The sequence below is a fragment of the Aethina tumida genome, chromosome 5 (assembly GCF_024364675.1).
Source record: "Aethina tumida isolate Nest 87 chromosome 5, icAetTumi1.1, whole genome shotgun sequence".
In the NCBI taxonomy this organism is placed as follows: Eukaryota; Metazoa; Arthropoda; class Insecta; order Coleoptera; family Nitidulidae; genus Aethina; species Aethina tumida.
This window is the reverse complement of record NC_065439.1, coordinates 1,677,393-1,701,442: the sequence shown is the minus strand read 5'-3', so window position 1 is coordinate 1,701,442 and position 24,050 is coordinate 1,677,393. Positions and strand designations below refer to the sequence as shown.

Here is a 24,050-nt window from a genome sequence, read left to right as displayed (position 1 = left end):
TGGTATAAAATGTAAGGTTATGTCTATTATTCTGGCGAGGAACTAATAAATTAAAAGTAAACTTTCAAGTTAAAACTTCTCAAAAGCTTTACGAATAAACTATTAAGTTAATTGAATATGTAAGAGTTTAAACTCGTCCAGTAAATCTCAACAGTCTCATTTAAATATGCACATTGTGTTAAAAACACATTTATTCTCTAGAAACAAGCAAATCAAGAAAATAATCATTTATATCACAGAAAGTTTTTAAGAATGTTGAAAAAGGTATAAAATTTGAGGTTATGTTTACTATTGTTAAGTTCAAGTGTCAAGTTAAAACTTTTCAAAAGATTCACAAGTTAATTGAATATGCAAGAGTTTAAACTCATCCAATAAATATCAACAGTTTTTAAGATTGTTGAAAGAGGTAAAAAAATTGAGGTTATGTTTGCCATTCTGGCGAGAAACAAAAGAATTAAAAACAAATCATCAAGTTAAGATTTAAAAAGTACTCCAAAATAAGCTCAATAATATGCTTAGATTATTATACTAATTGATTTAGCTTTTATTATTTAATTATAATTAACAGTTAAAAATGGCGAAACTTTAAATTAACTGAACACATTGTGCGACAGATATTTAGGCGGCACAAGTGTCGGCATAATTAAATTCCAAATGGAAACGATACAGATTTGAGAAGACGTCCGTTTATTTTAATTTAGCCTTTGCCAGTCCGAATTAAATAAGGAAACAATAACCAAAGAAATTTGAACCTATTAACGAATTTTTAAAGAGGATTAATCTCGAGCTAAAATGGGAGATTTATTTAGGTGCACATTTTTTAATTTACCTTAAAAGGCAAATTGTCTCGTCAGTGGTTTTATCTTAATAATAAAAATTAATTAATGGGACCATGAGTAAATTTATATTCAGTGACACAGATTTAGTGGTCAACTTTCATTGTTTTTTGCTGAACAATTTGGGGTAGTATATAGACAAAATATTAAATATATTGCTCATTATCCTTTTTTAAACTAATAATTGGTCTTAGAGCCCCATTGACTTTCGTTGGCATTGATTTAATGTGGTTTCTTATTCTATGCCAATTTTTCTTGATGCTGAAGATACTCCAAAGTCTCCAAGATTGGACATTATCCTGTTGGAAAACTGGATATTCAGGTCTGTTAAGTTAAAACCCTTATAATACCCTTGATGTATCCATGATGGTCAAATTACTTCTAATAAAAACTAAAGGAGACTGACCAACTTCAACTCATCTATGTGGATTTTAGCTTCTTCTTCCTCTTTGGCACTTTCTAACACTTACCTGAACTTCATTGGTGGTCAAACAAAATTGGTACTCAACTGTGAAGGTAATATCTTCTATTCCATATCCCAAATCTGTTGTTTTAGACATCACCTCAGTTTTTGTTGAGGATGTAAGAGTAACAAGACTTCTTTCTCCTGAAAATCAGAGGTAATGTAATTGTTGACAAACTGAAATTAATTAAAGTATCCTTTAAACATAACCTTCTCGTGTATTATATATTTATAATATTTTTAACCTTTCTTGTAATTTAGTTATGATTATGTTTTATAAGATTGTAGAAAATGCCATTTCAATATTTCAGCATAATATGAAAAGTATCAATTTCAGCTAATTGTAAAACGATTTAATTTTAGATAAAATAAACTTGCTGGAAGTTATTTTAAATCTTCAGGAATCTCCACAAATAATACGACTTTAGCCACTTAATCCGTCGATAAAATATTTGTCTATTGGATCGTTTCCAAATCCACTTTATGATATTAAAGAATCATTGGGTTTGTTACTTTTTGTTTGCAATAAAATGCCGCTTGTTTCCAGTCAGCGATTTACTTTGATTACTTGTATCATTCCACAAGAACAAAGTAGTCGTAAAGTAAAGTAAACCTTTCACATTCACATTAACACTATTTATTGATCCATATTTCTGAACCAATGAAAGTTTAACTGGGGAAAATCCTCTTTAAATATATTTCCGACTATTTACTTTATTTAATCCCTTAGATGTACTGATGAAATAATACTTGATAGTCTTGAGGTGCATCCAAAGAAAGCCACTTTTAAATCGAGTTGAATCCTTTTAAAAATTCATTATAAAGTTGGAAATTTTCCGAATTGTTTTCTGATTTTATTCAGGCTGTAAAAAAGCTAATTGAAAATAAACGGGCGTCTTTCAGATGTGTATCGTTTTCCGTTTGGAATTTAATTATAATACAGATATTGTACTAATTAAATTCGTTACATACAATATTCTTTTACGAAAGACAAAGAATAAATTAATTTTTAAATATGTGAAGAGGAACTCAATTTTGTTTATGTAAAGAATTTGCATTTTATTTATATACAAAATTTTATTAAATTATATTATATTAAGTTTCTAAATAACTATTTAGAAATTTAGATTTAGATTTCAAAAGATAAAATAAAACTTTTATGAATTAAAAATATTAATATTATCTGAAAATTAAAAAATATAATACAGATTTGTAAAATTTTTCAGTGTTTTTAACAATCTAACATAGAAGAAGTCTAAAAAAGATTTTAATTTTTAAAATAATATTTTTTTTTGACATATTTAAAGAAACAAAGGTGAAATAAGATTTAAAATTCAACAATCAAATATTTTTTTATATTTTATAATACCTCAAAATATTAAAATTTAACAAAATATCAAATAATATAAACAGACTAAATTTTTAAAATTTAACTATTACTTTAAACATAAATTAAGTAATAATTTTTTAACAAAATTAATTTTACTAAATTATTATAGTATTCTTTTTATATCTTTTTTATACAATATTTTATAATATAAAAATATTAAATAAAATTAAAGCGATTTTACTATTTTTAGAATATTGAAAAATAAAAAAACAAAAGTTAAAAAAAATTGTAAGGTTAAATAAAGTTTTAATAATTAATAAATTCTATATTTTTAAAATTCAATTATTACGTTAAACAAATTAAATAATGATTTTTAAAAAATGAAACTTTTCATTTATTTTTTTTAATTATACCAATTAAAAAAAAAATATGTATTTTATACATTTTTTATTTTTTATAACTTGTTATGATGTAACAACAAAAATATAAATAAATAATTTTTGTAAGGCTAAATAATTTTTAACTAAATGAAACTTTTCTTTTTTAAATTTAATAATTTCTTAGAAAAAATAATACAATATTCTTATACTTTTTATTGTTTATATTTATTTATAATAGATATTTTTTTAATTCAACATAAACCACATATTTTTATTTAAAATTTTTAAAAATAATTATATATTTTTCAATTTTTTTTCGTTATTGTTTATAATTTTTATAGTTTTTTATTATATTTTGTAATTGTTTATAATTTATATTGTTGATTGTAATTGTATTTTATAATCTTTTTATATATTTTCATATATTTTCATATATTTTTATAAATTTTTATATATTTTTATATAATTTTATATATTTTTATATATATTTATATATTTTTACATATTTTTATATATTTTTATATATCTTTATATTTATTCATAATCTTTGATAATTTTTTATAATTTTTCATAACTTTTTATAATTTTTTAGAATATTTTTATATATTTTCGTATATTTTTGTATATTTTTGTATATTTTTATATATTTTTATATATTTTTATATATTTTTATATATTTTTTTATATATTTTTATATATTTTTATTTATCTTTATAATTATTCATAATCTTTGATAATTTTTTATAATTTTTCATTACTTTTTATAATTTTTTAAAATATTTTATAAATATATTTTTAAAATTTCTAATATACACAAAAAATTATTGTTTAATTTTTAACAAAATTAAATATTCATCATTAAAAATTTTATTTTTTTTATTCAAAAAGTATTGAAATGTAAATAAATTTATAGAAAATGTAATTTAATTCTTAGATTTTAAAATTAAATTGTGGGGTTAAAAAAAATAACAACATATAATTTTTTAAAATAACTTTTTACAATTTTTTATAATATTTTATAGTTTTTTATGATTTTTTATAATTTTTTATAGTTTTTTTATGATTTTTTATAAATTTTTATAATTTTTTATAATTTATTATAATTTAGTATGATTTTTTATGTATTTTTTTAATTTTTTATAATTTTTTATGATAAAAGCTTCTAATATATATATATATATATATATATATATATATATATATATATATATATATATATATAAATTAAACAATAATTTTTGACAAAAATAATTTTTTTTATTTAAAATTTTTATTAAAAATTTTTTAGTATTCAAGAGAATTTTTTTTTTTTTTGATATTCTATATAATTTTTAAATACAAATACAAATATAAATAAATTTATAGGAAATGTAATATAGTTCTAATTTTAAAATTAAATTGTGGGATTATAAAAAAATTAAATAATACTGAAACTTTTATTACATAATATTTTTATGTATGGAAGAATTATAAAAGTATACAATAAGTGTACGTTATTCAAAAATTAATTAACTGATAAATTGTAAATGAAATAAAATTGTTGGTATAACAATTTATTGTACTTGTGTGTATTTTAAATATAAATTCTTCTATTCTACGTTTTAAAAGAATTTAAAAGTTGTAGTTCTTTTAATAAGATTTATTGGTACTCATCGGTTTGGAGGAGTTTAAATTATTTTCAATTAATTTAATCGTAAAACTTTTGAGAAATTTAACTAAAGGATTTACGGTTCTTTGTATTCATTCATTATTTATTCCAAATTTAAACGTCCATATTAAATTATTTTAACCATTTAATTACTACTAATTAAATCACAATTTATGTTCAGTTAATTGTGTTTATCAATTCCTTCCATCCTCGTTAGATAAAACCATAAAAGACAACGTCACAAAGGCATTAAAATTATGCAATAATTAACAGGTGTCCGTAGATACAAAGAGAAATTATGGGAATTTTTCGCAGGCCATCCCATCGATGTCATTTTCCATTTTAGATCAACGCTTGTGTAATCGGTGCTCCTGTTAGTGACTTTCGGATTTTCAAACACAAGAAAATACGCGACAAACCTCAAGACCTAAACGTAGAGAACGAATGTGTTCCAATTCAAAACCCGTAACGAATTCGTGTTAGTAGGAAATCCGATGGAGAAATCTGAAAAATGCGATCGGCCTCATGTTTGTCGCATTCAAATTAAGAAAAAATCATCTCCGGCCGTTCATATATTGAAAAGTAAGAGGGCAAATAAAACTGCGAGAGACGGTACGATTAATTACGTGTACGGAAAGTTTGTTCCACATTTCAATTGGACGAATTCAAATTGGGCATACCTCGAGCAATAACTGTTTTATACAGCAATTATAAAAAGAAAGTTGGAGATGTTCATGTGTGATGTTGTAAAAAAGCAGCTGACTTGAACATCAATGGTACTTACATGTACGGATTGTTTTTTTATTTGGCTTCTGACCTTCGGAATTCCCCAATAAAAAGCTATAAAAAATATTAAATTATCCGTTGACGTTAAATCCAGAATTAAATATCAGTTTGTCAACCCCGAGAGATCCGTAGACAAACAAAACACGACAACAAAGAGTCGAATCTTGTCGAGATATGATCTCGCGTAATAAACGAAACGATGTCTGTGTGATGGATGCGGTTCGTCGTCGGCTTTCTCGTTCCCCCAACGCGTCCCAAACTCCCGTAAGTTATTAGATCACTTAAAACGGATGTGATTAGACGATCGCGGATACTCGGATGTAAATTGGACCGGATTATGGCGGATTTGATGGGAGTTATTGACGGTGGAAATCAGATGAGCTTTCAACTTTTTTGCATTTCCTAAAAGATACTTTAATACGTGGTATAATTTAACAAACTGCTGAACTTTACAGTATTTTTCATGCTAAAATTATTCTCCATTGATTGATTGATTTTATATTTTTACAAACACTGTCATCTCTGAGACAATAGTCTAAATATGGTAATACAGGTTTCTACATTGATTTCTTCTCATTATTTTCACATAAACTTGAATTTTTATTATTAAATTACAAAGGAACTGGTATGATATATTTTTTATCATTTTTACTATTTTTAAGAACTTAACCATCTCAAATCAATGTAATATTCAGATATAAACTGGTCTGGATTATGACGAATTTTATGGGAGTTGTTGACGTTTAAATTGAGGGTAAAAAATGATAGATTATTATAAATGGATTATAAACTTTGTACTATTATTGCTTGATTTTATATTTCTACAAAGTGTTTGCACTGCCATCTCTAAAATAATACTCTAAATACGGTAATATAGATTTCTACACTAAATTCTTCTCATTATTTTGACATAAACTTGAATTTTTATTATTAAAGTAGAAAGGAAGTGGTTTGATATATTTTTTATCATTTTTACTATTTTTAAGAACTCAAACATATCAAATCAATGTAATATTAAGACATAAACTGGTCTGGATTATGACGAATTTTATGGAAGTTGTTGACGTTGAAATTGAGGGTAACTTTGAACTTTCTGTAAATAATAAAACACGTTTATACATCAATACATAATATAATTTGACAAAATGGTAAATCTCACAGTATTTATCAACAAATACTTCCTCAAGTAATCAAAATTATTCAGAGGTATTCTTATAACATGTGATATATTAAAAAAAAAAAATAATATGATAGATTATTACAGAAGCATTATAAACTTTGTACTATTATTGTTTGATTTTATATTTCTACAAAGCGTTTGCACTGCCATCTCTAAGACAATAGTCTAAATATGGTAATACAGGTTTCTACATTGAATTCTTCTCATTATTTTGACATAAACTTGAATTTTTATTATTAAAGTAGAAAGGAAGTGGTTTGATATATTTTTTATCATTTTTACTATTTTTAAGAACTCAAACATATCAAATCAATGTAATATTAAGACATAAACTGGTCTGGATTATGACGAATTTTATGGAAGTTGTTGACGTTGAAATTGAGGGTAACTTTGAACTTTCTGTAAATAATAAAACACGTTTATACATCAATACATAATATAATTTGACAAAATGGTAAATCTCACAGTATTTATCAACAAATACTTCCTCAAGTAATCAAAATTATTCAGAGGTATTCTTATAACATGTGATATATTAAAAAAAAAATAATATGATAGATTATTACAGAAGCATTATAAACTTTGTACTATTATTGTTTGATTTTATATTTCTACAAAGCGTTTGCACTGCCATCTCTAAGACAATAGTCTAAATATGGTAATACAGGTTTCTACATTGAATTCTTCTCATTATTTTGACATAAACTTGAATTTTTATTATTAAAGTAGAAAGGAAGTGGTTTGATATATTTTTTATCATTTTTACTATTTTTAAGAACTCAAACATATCAAATCAATGTAATATTAAGACATAAACTGGTCTGGATTATGACGAATTTTATGGAAGTTGTTGACGTTGAAATTGAGGGTAACTTTGAACTTTCTGTAAATAATAAAACACGTTTATACATCAATACATAATATAATTTGACAAAATGGTAAATCTCACAGTATTTATCAACAAATACTTCCTCAAGTAATCAAAATTATTCAGAGGTATTCTTATAACATGTGATATATTAAAAAAAAAATAATATGATAGATTATTACAGAAGCATTATAAACTTTGTACTATTATTGTTTGATTTTATATTTCTACAAAGCGTTTGCACTGCCATCTCTAAGACAATAGTCTAAATATGGTAATACAGGTTTCTACATTGAATTCTTCTCATTATTTTGACATAAACTTGAATTTTTATTATTAAAGTAGAAAGGAAGTGGTTTGATATATTTTTTATCATTTTTACTATTTTTAAGAACTCAAACATATCAAATCAATGTAATATTAAGACATAAACTGGTCTGGATTATGACGAATTTTATGGAAGTTGTTGACGTTGAAATTGAGGGTAACTTTGAACTTTCTGTAAATAATAAAACACGTTTATACATCAATACATAATATAATTTGACAAAATGGTAAATCTCACAGTATTTATCAACAAATACTTCCTCAAGTAATCAAAATTATTCAGAGGTATTCTTATAACATGTGATATATTAAAAAAAAAAAATAATATGATAGATTATTACAGAAGCATTATAAACTTTGTACTATTATTGCTTGATTTTATATTTCTACAAAGCGTTTGCACTGCCATCTTTAAGACAATAGTCTAAATATGGTAATACAGGTTTCTACATTGAATTCTTCTCATTATTTTGACATAAACTTGAATTTTTATTATTAAAGTAGAAAGGAATTGGTATGAAATATTTTTTACTACTTTTACTATTTTTAAGAACTTAAACATCTTAAATCAATGTAATATTCAGTTATAAAGTGGTCTGGATTATGACGAATTTTATAGGAGTTGTTGACGTTGAAATTAAGGGTAACTTTAAACTTTCTGTAAATAATAAAATACGTTTATACACTAATACATAGTATAATTTAACAAAATGGTAAATCTCACAGTATTTATCAACAAATACTTTCTCAAGTAATAAAAATTATTTGTTGGCACTGCCATCTCTAAAACAATAATCTAAATTTGGTAATACAGGTTTCTGCATTGAATTCTTCTCATTATTTCGACTTAAACTTGAATTTTTATTATTAAAGTGGAAAGGAACTGGTATGATGTATTCTTTTATCATTTTTACTATTTTTAAGAATTCAAACATTTCAAATCAATGTAAGATTCAGATGTAAACTGGTCTGGATTATGATGAATTTTATGGGAGTCAATACATAAATAACATCATTTGACAAAATGGTAAATTTCACACTATTTATTAACCAAAATTTTCTCAAGTAATAGAAATTGTTCAAATCTATTCTTATAATATGTGATAAATTAAAAAGAAAAATATGATAGATTATTAAACTTCATACTATTATTGCTTGATTTTATATTTTTATGAAGTGTTCGCACTGCCCTCTCTGAGAGAATAGTTTAAATATGGTAATACAGGTTTCTACATTGAATTCTTCTCATTCAGTTGATTTAATCTTGGATTTTAATGAAGAGGAATGCATTTTTTACATTTTAAAAAACTTTACATCTTTAAAGTCTCATAATATTTATCAGGGTTTTCTTAAGTAATAAAAATAATTCTCTCGACATGTGGTATATTAAACAGATTTTTACAAACAGAAATTAATAATAAATAACCTCCAAAACAATATTAAATATGATAATCCCCCTTAACTGGATTTAAATTTGACTTTTTATAGTTTAAAATGAACAGAATAATATTTTTTTTTACATTTTACCATTTTTAAGCTTACAAATGTCAGAACGGTAAAGTAGTTGGATGTAAATTGGCCAGGATTATGATGGATTTGATGGAAGCCATTGTCGGTGAAAATAAAATGGGCTTTAAACTTTTTGCAGTTGCTGAAATATATGTGTACTTCAAAACGTGATATAATTTAACAAAATGCTGAATCTCACTATATTTGTCAGGGGAAGCGTTCTGATGTTATAAAATTTATTGAATCCATCAAATTAAAAAATATAAAAGATCAAGATAAATCGTCAATTTTTAATTTATTGTTATTGAAAACAGATAACTGGAAAATCAGCATTAATCAAAAGTGTGTAATTTACTTTATTTTATAATTGATCCCATAATTGTGTATTTATTTATATTTGCGCTCCGATTATCAAATTTAATTATTAACTATACTTCACATGTAGTACAATAAACAATTACTTTAATCAAATAATATTTTTCTCTTTTATTGAGGATACAATTATACTTAGTTTAGTTTACAAAATACCTTTTATTATCCAATTGTTAAGATTTAATTTTACTGTTATTTATCCTTAAATAAATAAACAAATAACACATTTTTGATTGTGAGAATCTCACTTTTGTGTCACCTAATGGGTTAGTGTGTCTTACTAGTTTATATTCAGCATTTGTTTAGATAACAATTTTTATTTGTCCAACGAGTAAAAGTAGAACTTGTTTCCTGTGTGTCTAGAATATTTAACATTCTAAATCGTTTTCACACAAGATCATTTGAATGTGCAAGTAAATTAATTATGCACAACTAAAAGCAAATATACACACTCATTAATTTTATGTCTTAATTGCAATAAACATTAAATTTATTTCGGTTATTTACTCGAATTTCTAAGCTAATTAAGGTTTAGAAATTTTAAAATATATCTACAGTTTTTATTAATTATTTAATTAAGTGTAAAATTAGTTCCCTTTCATATTTTTATAACCTTGTTTTTGTAATTTTGAACACTTTAAATTATTTAAAATAATTAACAAATCATACAAAATACTAAATATATTCAAATTTTGAAAAAATTCGTGCTGCCATCTCGGGGACAATAGCTTAAACATGGTAATACAGGTTTCTGTATTAAATTCTTCTCTCTATTTTGATTCAAATCATTCTTTTTTATGTTTTTATAAGTATTTTCATTTATTATTTAAAATTTTGGTTCCCTAGTTAATTAGTAAACTAATTAGTTATGATTTTATTGAGAAAAAAAAAATAATGTGTGGCGATTTGTTTCAGGTTAAAACGGCATGCTTTACGCAAGATGACAAACCGGAAGAAATCTGTGATATTCAACCTCCTAATACTGATCGCAGCGTCGTCGGCGTCGGAATGCGACAACGCCCGATCGACGGGTGTTCTGGACGAACAATTGAAAAAATATGTGGACGGAGTGTTGAGTGTAGATAACTACGACATAGTGCCGGGAGTGTATATAGAGAGGAGCAGGAATTTGACTGTCGAAAACGGTAGTTTAGGGGACGTGGGTTGCGGGAGGGGTGCGTTCGATATACAGAACTACGTGTACAGGAAATTGGACCAATATTCCCAGACGCATGTTCTGGCCGTCAATATTCCTGCCACCGCCAGATTTTTTAAAGGTACACACTGTCACTTCCATATTCCAGATATTCTAATAAACAAAAATTATGTATTTAAGCTGGTTTAAAGTGGTTAAAATGGAATAATTCACTGGAAGGAGTTTCTTCCAATGAAATAATAAAAAATATTAGATAAATAAAATAGAGAAAAGTTTGAATTTTACATTTCTAACAAGCGGTCACACTGCCATCTATACGGGAGTAGTCCAAACGTGATAATACAGGTTTCTGTACCGATTTCGTCTTACTATTTTTTAGTTGTGCAATCAAAATTAATTGGATAAAAGTTATATTTTTACATAACCACATTTTTACTAATATTTATGATATTATTACTATTATTATTATTACTTTAGTACTTACATTTATGACTTGTTGAAGTCAATTTTCATGATTAAACTTTTTATATGCACTCGATTGAATTGTTTCGAATCGATCATTAGTGGTAATTTTGTTTTTTACTTTAATGGCTGTGCACGTGGAGAACTTTCTTAATATCCCACTATCTTTAGTCGAAGTTTAATTGCTCACTAGTTTATGTGATGAAGTTTTCTAATTGGCAACTTTCATGAAGACTAATTTATTAATTGCTGCTATTAATATCAATATTAAAAAGAAAATTAATAATATAAATAGTATAATTATGTATAGTCAGTTCATTGCAAATTACAGCTTATGTTTGAATAGTTTTAAACCTTCATCTTTTGTGTTTAATTACGGGAATGGAGAAAATGATATGGCATTATTCTTGACATTAATTACACGCCTCAGACATTATTTTATCACTCGGAAAATCTGCACTTTACCCATTCGTTTAAGGATAAAAATTTGTTTGACTAAAATCATCTGTAACATTTACAAAATTGCTTCGGGGATTTTCATTTAAAGGCAAACAAAACAAAAAGTCAGCCGAACTGCCATTAGTGTAAAGCGAATGTCGGCATAAAGTTTTCTAATAAGGTTTTCCACGTCACTCCGACTGAAAAAAATGCTGAAATTGAAATGATAAACAGGAAGGAGGCCGCGATAAATAACGTGAAAGTTTCCTGCGTCGATTTAAACGAAACTTGAGATAAAAAAATGGAGGGTATTTCACGAATTTGTAATAAATTTCAGTCGAGACGGGAAAGAGTTCGTTCCTGGCCGGCTTCGGGATGGGTTTCCTGGCGTTCGCCCTCAAAAAGCTGCTGCTGCCCGTCTTCATCGGGGCCCAGCTGATCAAGTCCGTCCTCATCGCCATGTTCCTGCCCTCCATCCTGGGCAGCCTGGGCAAACTGGTCGGCAAGGGGCTGTCGACGTTCTCCGGCGTCTCCGGCGCCTCGACCGGAATCAACAACAATAACCACGTGGAGGATTTCGAGTTTAAGGACACGGGAGCCTACAACAACGAGGACAATGTGGAGTTCCATGACGACGGTCTGGTTAATGCTGAGTCTTCCACTGTTGCTGCGAACAGCAGGTAAATTTCTGTAATTTGTATTTATTTCCAAATATATTAGAAATACTTTAAAATTAAAAATAAAGTTATATGGTAAAAATTACAATAGATATTTTGACATTCATTAATTTTTTGTATTTTTTATTTATTATGAAAAAATATTAAAGTAATTTCAAACTTAAATTAACATTATAGCCCTTGGAAATTATAAAAATAATAAAATAATAAAAAATTGATAAAACATAACATAAAAAAAATATTTTTAGAAAATAAATTAGAGAATATTAATTTTAACTTTTATTATACTTTAATAGTATTACTTTTGATTTAATTTAAGTATAATTATAAAATTATAATTAAATTTATATTACAACCCTTCTACCCTTAAATACATGGTTAAAAATGTGCAAAAAAAAAAATAAAATTTGTAAAGTAAAAATTCTTTATTTTGTATTTTTTCTATGACACAAAAAGAAAAAATCAAATAATAATAATTAAATTAATTTTATTTAGAATTTCTACCCATAAAAATAAATAATTGGAACAAATATTATAAAAAAAAATAATTTAATGTTATTAGAATTGTCATTTTTAAATTTTTTACTCGTTTTAAAAAGAATTTCATTAAAAGTTATTAAAAAGTGACCTTAATAATATTAATTTTCATTTAATGTAATTAATATCATAATAACAATTGGCTTTATGCTGTTCCTTTTTTATTTTGGAGATAAATAATATATTTTTTTCCAAAATAAGATAATTACGTCGATATTAAGTTTTACTTGAATTAGTATTACACCCTTCAACCCTTAAATATTCGATTAAAATGTCAAAAAGAAATAATATTTCTAAAGTAAAAATTGTTTATTTTGTATTTTTTCTATGACACAAAGGGGAAAATCAAATAATAATAATTATATTAATTTTAATTCGAATTTCCACCCCTAAAAATAAATAATAGGAACAAATATTATAAAAAAAATAATTTAATGTTATTAGAATTGTCATTTTTAAATTTTTTACACGTTTTAAAAAGAATTTTATTTAAAGTTATTAAAAAGTGACCTTAATAATATTAATTTTCATTTAATTTAATTAATATCATAATAACAATTGGCTTTATGCTGTTCCTTTTTTATTTTGGAGATAAATAATATATTTTTTTCCAAAATAAGATAATTACGTCGATATTAAGTTTTACTTGAATTAGTATTACAACCCTACAACCCTTAAATATTCGATTAACATGTCAAAAAGAAATAATATTTCTAAAGTAAAAATTGTTTATTTTGTATTTTTTCTATGACACAAAGGGGAAAATCAAATAATAATAATAATTATATTAATTTTAATTCGAATTTCCACCCCTAAAAATAAATAATAGGAACAAATATTATAAAAAAAATAATTTAATGTTACTAGAATTGTCATTTTTAAATTTTTTACTCGTTTTAATAAGAATTTCATTAAAAGTTATTAAAAAGTGACCTTAATAATATTAATTTTCATTTAATTTAATTAATATCATAATCACAATTGGCTTTATGCTGTTCCTTTTTTATTTTGGAGATAAATAATATATTTTTTTCCAAAATAAGATAATTACGTCGATATTAAGTTTTACTTAAATTAGTATTACAACCCTACAACCCTTAAATATTCGATTAAAATGTCAAAAAGAAATAATATTTCTAAAGTAAAAATTGTTTATTTTGTATTTTTTCTATGACACAAAGGGGAAAATCAAATAATAATAATTATATTAATTTTAATTCGAATTTCCACCCCTAAAAATAAATAATAGGAACAAATATTATAAAAAAATAATTTAATGTTATTAGAAGTGTCATTTTTAAATTTTTTACTCGTTTTAAAAAGAATTTCATTAAAAGTTATTAAAAAGTGACCTTAATAATATTAATTTTTATTTAATTTAATTAATATCATAATCACAATTGGCTTAATGCTGTTACTTTTTTATTTTGGAGATAAATAATATATTTTTTTCCAAAATAAGATAATTACGTCGATATTAAGTTTTACTTAAATTAGTATTACAACCCTACAACCCTTAAATATTCGATTAAAATGTCAAAAAGAAATAATATTTCTAAAGTAAAAATTGTTTATTTTGTATTTTTTCTATGACACAAAGGGGAAAATCAAATAATAATAATTATATTAATTTTAATTAGAATTTCCACCCCTAAAAATAAATGATTGGAACAAATATTATAAAAAAAATAGTTTAATGTTATTAGAATTGTCATTTTTAAATTTTTTACTCGTTTTAAAAAGAATTTCATTAAAAGTTATTAAAAAGTGACCTTAATAATATTAATTTTCATTTAATTTAATTAATATCATAATAACAGTTGGCTTTATGCTGTTCCTTTTTTATTTTGGACATAAATAATATATTTTTTTCCAAAATAAGATAATTACGTCGATATTAAGTTTTACTTAAATTAGTATTACAACCCTACAACCCTTAAATATTCGATTAAAATGTCAAAAAGAAATAATATTTCTAAAGTAAAAATTGTTTATTTTGTATTTTTTCTATGACACAAAGGGGAAAATCAAATAATAATAATTATATTAATTTTAATTCGAATTTCCACCCCTAAAAATAAATAATTGGAACAAATATTATAAAAAAAGTAATTTAATGTTATTAGAATTGTCATTTTTAAATATTTTACTCGTTTTAAAAATTAATTTTATTAAAAATTTTTAAAAAGTGATCTTAATAATATTAATTTTGATTTAATTTAATTAATATCATACAATAATATTTGGCATTATGCTGTTCCTTTTTTTATTTAGGAGACAAATAATATATTTTTTCCAAAATAAGATAATTACGACAATAGTAAGTTTTACTTAAATTAGTGTTACAACCCTACTACCCTTAAATATATGGTTAAAATGTCAAAAAAATGAAATTTCTAAAGTAAAAATTGTTTATTTTGTACTTTTTCTATGACACAATAGAAAAAATCAAATAATAATAATTATATTAATTTCAATTAGAATTTCTGCCCCCAAAAATAAAAATCAAAGGTATCAAATCATAAAGTGAAAATTCTTACTTTTTGTTTTTTAATTATTATTATTAAGTAGGAAGTAAAATATAATAATTGTAATTATTTTAACTTTAATTTAAATTAGCATTTCTATTCTGGAAATAAAATCTATATTTTTAAAATTGTTATCTTTTATTCTTTGTCAAAGCAAATCCACACAAATACCATAATAGATGATGACTTTAAAATGCTTTTGGGGGACGTGAAAAAATGATATGCGACAGGGCCAAAGAAAAATGAAAACATAATTTATAGCTTGAAGGCAACACATCATTCAATTGTCTGACATATTTAATTTTCCTCTTTTATCATCCCCCATATTTATTCACAAAACCAAACCGAACACAATTTTATTCCGTTATTGTTTGGAGAAACAATTTACACTTGATTCTATTTCTGACTTGTACTGAAATAAATATTGGAGTTGATTAACATAAAAGTGAAACTCGCACTTACTAATCGAAAAAGACGACACGACATTGACCCAGAATTATTATTAAGTGTAATACTTTTATAAATTTATTGAAAGGCGCACAAGTAACTGTAAAAAATACCTATTTATAAATAAATAAATAAGGATCATCATAGTTTTGTAATTGGAAAGTTCCTGCTTTCGAGTTTATTAGCTTATTTAACAATAAGTCATCAATAACATGTGTTTTAGGTTTGGCATGGGAGGAAGTAGGGTGTCGTACGTGTCCCCCCACAACAGCGTCAACGAGAACTACTACATCAGGAAGCCGTCGTCGAAGAAGACCGACTACAAGGTCTTCCACAAGATACCGTCCTCCTCCTTGCTACTGACAAGCTACGACCCGTTCTACAGTCCGCTGTTGTCGCGTCTCGACGCCGTCTTCCAACAGCTGGGCCTGGCCAACGACAAGTCGCTTCCGGAAACGGAGAGGTGCAGGGAACGGTTGATTTGCATGATGTACGCCAATCCTGCCAAGTATGCGCCGTACAGTAATTTGGTCTCTGCACAGTTAAGTCGGTATGTATCAAATAACAGTCGGTTGATTGATGGTTGTTATTTCACCGCACCCATTTGCGAATACCTCAATAATTTATTTTGAGTACTTACGTGGTTCCTGAGAGGAGAAATGGTCTGAAACTATTAATAAGATTCACATCGGTGATTAATCCGTGTAAATTATTACGAGGGAATCGTTCAAGCATAATAAATTCCGAAAAGGTTCATATTTAGTTCATGATTTAAGTACGCTTAAATAGTTGAGAGAAACTTCCAACGACGTTAAGAATCTTAAATCAACTTGAGTCGAACAATTTATGATTTATAAATTCAGTCCTTAAGATTTGAATATTTAGTTTGTAAGCAACTGTTTCCATGCTTTGTTTAAACGAAAAATGTTTTAAAATTAACCAATTTACATTTTTAATTATGTTAGGGGAAGTTGTAAAAAATTAAAATTTATAAATTATCTTACATACAACTTAATAATTATGGATTTTGTTAATTAAAAATTTTGTAAATTATTTATAAAGTCTTCTTCAGGGTCGGGAGTCTTTTGTATATTAATTAATATTTCCTCAAATTAGAATCCAGTTTTAATACTTTTATATAAAACAGGATTCATTTCAGTGATTTTAGGGGATTGTTACTTATTATTTCTTTTGTGTTAAATTATTTTATGTATTTTAATTTAAAACTATATATTTTAATGTGGTATATGAGAGTTTGTTCATTTTTATTAATATATCCCAAGGTAAGGAGTTATAATCTAGACTTAATCACATTTGTACAAAAGAAGCATACTTATGAAGTTGTATTGGGGTAAATAATAACTATTATTTCTTTCGTTTTAAGTTTTTATATCTATTTTCTCTGTGGCTTAAAAGTTTGTATATTATTTTATAACATTTCTCAACGTAGGGAGTAATATTCAAGTTTTAATTACTTTTGAACAACAAGAGCTTTATCAGTCTTATTTTTAAGTTGTGCTGTGGGAATTATTGGTTATTATTTCTTTCGTTTTGAATATTTTATAAATATTAATGTGGGATTTAAGAGTTTGTTTATTTTTATTAATATATCCCAAGGTAAGGAGTTATAATCTAGACTTAATCACATTTGTACAAAAGAAGCATACTTATGAAGTTGTATTGGGGGAAATAATAACTATTATTTCTTTCGTCTTAAGTTTTTATATCTATTTTCTCTGTGGCTTAAAAGTTTGTATATTATTTTATAACATTTCTCAACGTAGGGAGTAATATTCAAGTTTTAATTACTTTTGAACAACAAGAGCTTTATCAGTCTTATTTTTAAGTTGTGCTGTGGGAATTATTGGTTATTATTTCTTTCGTTTTGAATATTTTATAAATATTAATGTGGGATTTAAGAGTTTGTTTATTTTTATTAATATATCCCAAGGTAAGGAGTTATAATCTAGACTTAATCACATTTGTACAAAAGAAGCATACTTATGAAGTTGTATTGGGGTAAATAATAACTATTATTTCTTTCGTCTTAAGTTTTTATATCTATTTTCTCTGTGGTTTAAAAGTTTGTATATTATTTTATAACATTTCTCAACGTAGGGAGTAATATTCAAGTTTTAATTACTTTTGAACAACAAGAGCTTTATCAGTCTTATTTTTAAGTTGTGCTGTGGGAATTATTGGTTATTATTTATTTCGTTTTGAATATTTTATAAATATTAATGTGGGATTTAAGAGTTTGTTTATTTTTATTAATATATCCCAAGGTAAGGAGTTATAATCTAGACTTAATCACATTTGTACAAAAGAAGCATACTTATGAAGTTGTATTGGGGGAAATAATAACTATTATTTCTTTCGTCTTAAGTTTTTATATCTATTTTTTCTGTGGCTTAAAAGTTTGTATATTATTTTATAACATTTCTCAACGTAGGGAGTAATATTCAAGTTTTAATTACTTTTGAACAACAAGAGCTTTATCAGTCTTATTTTTAAGTTGTGCTGTGGGAATTATTGGTTATTATTTCTTTCGTTTTGAATATTTTATAAATATTAATGTGGGATTTAAGAGTTTGTTTATTTTTATTAATATATCCCAAGGTAAGGAGTTATAATCTAGACTTAATCACATTTGTACAAAAGAAGCATACTTATGAAGTTGTATTGGGAGAAATAATAACTATTATTTCTTTCGTCTTAAGTTTTTATATCTATTTTCTCTGTGGCTTAAAAGTTTGTATATTATTTTATAACATTTCTCAACGTAGGGAGTAATATTCAAGTTTTAATTACTTTTGAACAACAAGAGCTTTATCAGTCTTATTTTTAAGTTGTGCTGTGGGAATTATTGGTTATTATTTATTTCGTTTTGAATATTTTATAAATATTAATGTGGGATTTAAGAGTTTGTTTATTTTTATTAATATATCCCAAGGTAAGGAGTTATAATCTAGACTTAATCACATTTGTACAAAAGAAGCATACTTATGAAGTTGTATTGGGGGAAATAATAACTATTATTTCTTTCGTCTTAAGTTTTTATATCTATTTTCTCTGTGGCTTAAAAGTTTGTATATTATTTTATAACATTTCTCAACGTAGGGAGTAATATTCAAGTTTTAATTACTTTTGAACAACAAGAGCTTTATCAGTCTTATTTTTAAGTTGTGCTGTGGGAATTATTGGTTATTATTTCTTTCGTTTTGAATATTTTATAAATATTAATGTGGGATTTAAGAGTTTGTTTATTTTTATTAATATATCCCAAGGTAAGGAGTTATAATCTAGACTTAATCACATTTGTACAAAAGAAGCATACTTATGAAGTTGTATTGGGGGAAATAATAACTATTATTTCTTTCGTCTTAAGTTTTTATATCTATTTTCTCTGTGGCTTAAAAGTTTGTATATTATTTTATAACATTTCTCAACGTAGGGAGTAATATTCAAGTTTTAATTACTTTTGAACAACAAGAGCTTTATCAGTCTTATTTTTAAGTTGTGCTGTGGGAATTATTGGTTATTATTTCTTTCGTTTTGAATATTTTATAAATATTAATGTGGGATTTAAGAGTTTGTTTATTTTTATTAATATATCCCAAGGTAAGGAGTTATAATCTAGACTTAATCACATTTGTACAAAAGAAGCATACTTATGAAGTTGTATTGGGGGAAATAATAACTATTATTTCTTTCGTCTTAAGTTTTTATATCTATTTTCTCTGTGGCTTAAAAGTTTGTATATTATTTTATAACATTTCTCAACGTAGGGAGTAATATTCAAGTTTTAATTACTTTTGAACAACAAGAGCTTTATCAGTCTTATTTTTAAGTTGTGCTGTGGGAATTATTGGTTATTATTTCTTTCGTTTTGAATATTTTATAAATATTAATGTGGGATTTAAGAGTTTGTTTATTTTTATTAATATATCCCAAGGTAAGGAGTTATAATCTAGACTTAATCACATTTGTACAAAAGAAGCATACTTATGAAGTTGTATTGGGGGAAATAATAACTATTATTTCTTTCGTCTTAAGTTTTTATATCTATTTTCTCTGTGGCTTAAAAGTTTGTATATTATTTTATAACATTTCTCAACGTAGGGAGTAATATTCAAGTTTTAATTACTTTTGAACAACAAGAGCTTTATCAGTCTTATTTTTAAGTTGTGCTGTGGGAATTATTGGTTATTATTTCTTTCGTTTAGAATATTTTATAAATATTAATGTGGGATTTAAGAGTTTGTTTATTTTTATTAATATATCCCAAGGTAAGGAGTTATAATCTAGACTTAATCACATTTGTACAAAAGAAGCATACTTATGAAGTTGTATTGGGGTAAATAATAACTATTATTTCTTTCGTCTTAAGTTTTTATATCTATTTTCTCTGTGGCTTAAAAGTTTGTATATTATTTTATAACATTTCTCAACGTAGGGAGTAATATTCAAGTTTTAATTACTTTTGAACAACAAGAGCTTTATCAGTCTTATTTTTAAGTTGTGCTGTGGGAATTATTGGTTATTATTTCTTTCGTTTTGAATATTTTATAAATATTAATGTGGGATTTAAGAGTTTGTTTATTTTTATTAATATATCCCAAGGTAAGGAGTTATAATCTAGTCTTAGTCACATTTGTACAAAAGAAGCATACTTATGAAGTTGTATTGGGGGAAATAATAACTCTTATTTCTTTCGTTTTAAGTTTTTATATCTATTTTCTCTGTGGCTTAAAAGTTTGTATATTATTTTATAACATTTCTCAACGTAGGGAGTAATATTCAAGTTTTAATTACTTTTGAACAACAAGAGCTTTATCAGTCTTATTTTTAAGTTGTGCTGTGGGAATTATTGGTTATTATTTCTTTCGTTTTGAATATTTTATAAATATTAATGTGGGATTTAAGAGTTTGTTTATTTTTATTAATATATCCCAAGGTAAGGAGTTATAATCTAGACTTAATCACATTTGTACAAAAGAAGCATACTTATGAAGTTGTATTGGGGGAAATAATAACTATTATTTCTTTCGTCTTAAGTTTTTATATCTATTTTCTCTGTGGCTTAAAAGTTTGTATATTATTTTATAACATTTCTCAACGTATGGAGTAATATTCAAGTTTTAATTACTTTTGAACAACAAGAGCTTTATCAGTCTTATTTTTAAGTTGTGCTGTGGGAATTATTAGTTATTATTTCTTTCGTTTTGAATATTTTATATATTTTGATGTGGGATTTAAGAGTTTGTTTATTTTTATTAATATATCCCAAGGTAAGGAGTTATAATCTAGACTTAATCACATTTGTACAAAAGAAGCATACTTATGAAGTTGTATTGGGGGAAATAATAACTATTATTTCTTTCGTCTTAAGTTTTTATATCTATTTTCTCTGTGGTTTAAAAGTTTGTATATTATTTTATAACATTTCTCAACGTAGGGAGTAATATTCAAGTTTTAATTACTTTCGAACAAGAGCTTTATCAGTCTTATTTTTAAGTTGTGCTGTGGGATTTATTAGTTATTATTTCTTTCGTTTTGAATATTTTATATATTTTGATGTGGGATTTAAGAGTGTGTTTTTTTATTAATATATCCCAAGGTAAAGAGTTATAATCTAGTCTTAATCATATTTGTACAAAAGGAGACTTTCCAGCATACTTATGAAGTTGTTCTGGGGGAAATATTAACTATTATTTCTTTCGTCTTAAATTTTTGTGGTTTAAAAGTTTGTATATTATTTTATAACATTTCTCAACATAGGGAGTAATATTCAACTTTTAATTACTTTTGAACAACAAGAGCCTTATCAGTCTTATTTTTAAGTTGTGCTGTGGGATTTATTAGTTATTATTTCTTTCGTTTTGAATATTTTATATATTTTGATGTGGGATTTAAGAGTGTGTTTATTTTTATTAATATATCCCAAGGTAAAGAGTTATAATCTAGTCTTAATCACATTTGTACAAAAGGAGACTATCCAGCATACTTATGAAGTTATATTGGGGGAAATAATAACTCTTATTTCTTTCGTCTTAAATTTTTATATCTATTTTCTCTGTGGATTAAAAGTTTGTACATTATTTTATAACATTTCTCAACATAGGGAGTAATATTCAAGTTTTAATTACTTTTGAACAACAAAAGCTTTATCAGTCTTATTTTTAAGTTGTGCTGTGGGAATTATTAGTAATTATTTCTTTCGTTTTGAATATTTTATATATTTTGATGTGGGATTTAAGAGTGTGTTTATTTTTATTAAAAAAAGCTGTACTGGGGGAAATATTAACTATTATTTCTTTTGTTTTAAATTTTTATATCTACTTTTTATGTGGTTTAAGAGTTTGTATATATATATATATATATATATATATATATATATATATATATATATATATATATACTTTATAACATTTCTCAAGGTAGTAATATTTGGGGACACATTAAATATAATATTAAAGTTTTCTTATTACAATAATTTGTCAGAAGTAATAATTTTATTCTTATTCAGTCAACCTTATTAATAAGAGAAAAAACCATTTTGAAAGAGAAACAAATACTAAATATATAGGAAACTACGTAAAGCTAACTTATATGAGTAAAACTTTCTTTTGTGGTATGTGTGTGTCTGTGGTATTATATACATTTTTCTCTTATATAAAATAAATTCATAAATCTGTTCTCTTTGTTCTTCCTTTTCGTCGTCATATCTGTCATATTAATAAACCATATTCACAAGGGGAAATAACATAAAATATTCATTTTAGTAACAAAGGAAACAAAAATTCTTAAGTACATTTTATTTAATAAAATAAATAAATGTACAAAAATATACTGTTTAATTATGTATTTTGATTATATTTTATATTTTTTATCGACTTTAAAATTATGTTCCATGATGGTAATCTTTTGTTTGCTTACAAATTAAGTATCAGATGGAAAATTAAATTCTTATTAGAATGTATATAAATAATAAAATAAGCAGAATGGGGCCCTTCATGAGGACGAATAATAAATATCCAAAATCAACTTCAGATTGTTATAAGAAAATTCTAAGACACAAATTGCAGATAAAATACTGATTATCCTATTAATTCAATTAAATAATTAAAGGTTTCCATCGTCTGCAGATTTATTGCTTCTTAGGTTAAAGTGAAAGGGGAGCTATCATTGAATTGAACCGAGACGAATAAAAAATTTCGTTCAGTTTCGGTTCAGATATCTTGTTCACGAATTTAAGTCAAATACGTTTTGTTCAAAATACGCCAAGCTGAATTTCAATCACGGTCCCATCTCAGGTAAAGCAAATCACTCAAAGGATCAGAGGGTTTACATAAAAAATATTTTATTCTGACCACAATTAATTAGTCGAGGGTTAGTTATGTCCACCCATTGATACGATTTAATTCATTTAATGTGATTTCCAGCGAGCTGAACGAGCTGCGAAAGCCGTCGTCGGACAACCCGGACATCCTGCGGTTCTTCAAGTACATGAAGGCGGCGAAGGACGGACAGGACGGCGAGGAGTGTCTGGCCCACGGCGGCTGTCCCAATTTGAGCGCGAACGCACCTAGTCCAGCGATGCTGACCACCTTCAACGACATCAACAAGCTCGTCCAGGCGAGGAAGCTGCAATGAACTACCGATCGTTTCGGGGGTGATTGGCTGTGATATGCCATAAATGATAAATTAACTTTCTGTTGATACAGTTGCATCGTCAAGAAAAAGTGGATGATTAAATAAGTTTAGGGCAATTGTATGTTTGTTCTAGTCTCAATTCATACAGAACTGGCTAAGAAGTGTTAATTTACTCAAATTGTCTCAATTTTAAAGAAAACATGTTAAACAGTTTTATAACTGTCATAATTTTACAAATAACTTCATAACCATATTAATTTTATTGAAAATTCTTAACTGTTTTAATTTTATAAGAATATTCATAACTATTAATAAACTTTTAATAAGTCTCTCAATTTTCTTAAAAAGCTTCGAAATTATCTTAATTTTATAAAGAACTTCTTAGAAATTTTAGTACTATCTCAATTTTATAGAGAAATTCGCAAATGTCTTAATTTTTCACAAACTTGC

General features: G+C 25.1%; 1 protein-coding gene across 1 annotated transcript in view; it reads left to right on the top strand.

The window, feature by feature from the left end:
• LOC109606352 (uncharacterized) overlaps positions 1 to 23,786 on the top strand; it is a 41,088-nt gene extending 17,302 nt beyond the window's left edge. The window contains exons 2-5 of the mRNA XM_049967574.1: positions 10,615 to 10,976; positions 12,093 to 12,435; positions 16,168 to 16,494; positions 23,390 to 23,786. Coding sequence (XP_049823531.1) covers positions 10,640 to 10,976; positions 12,093 to 12,435; positions 16,168 to 16,494; positions 23,390 to 23,600 — 1,218 coding nt within the window. The 5' untranslated portion in view covers positions 10,615 to 10,639 and the 3' untranslated portion in view covers positions 23,601 to 23,786. The remainder of the gene's footprint in view (positions 1 to 10,614; positions 10,977 to 12,092; positions 12,436 to 16,167; positions 16,495 to 23,389) is intronic.
• Positions 23,787 to 24,050: the final 264 nt, after the last annotated feature.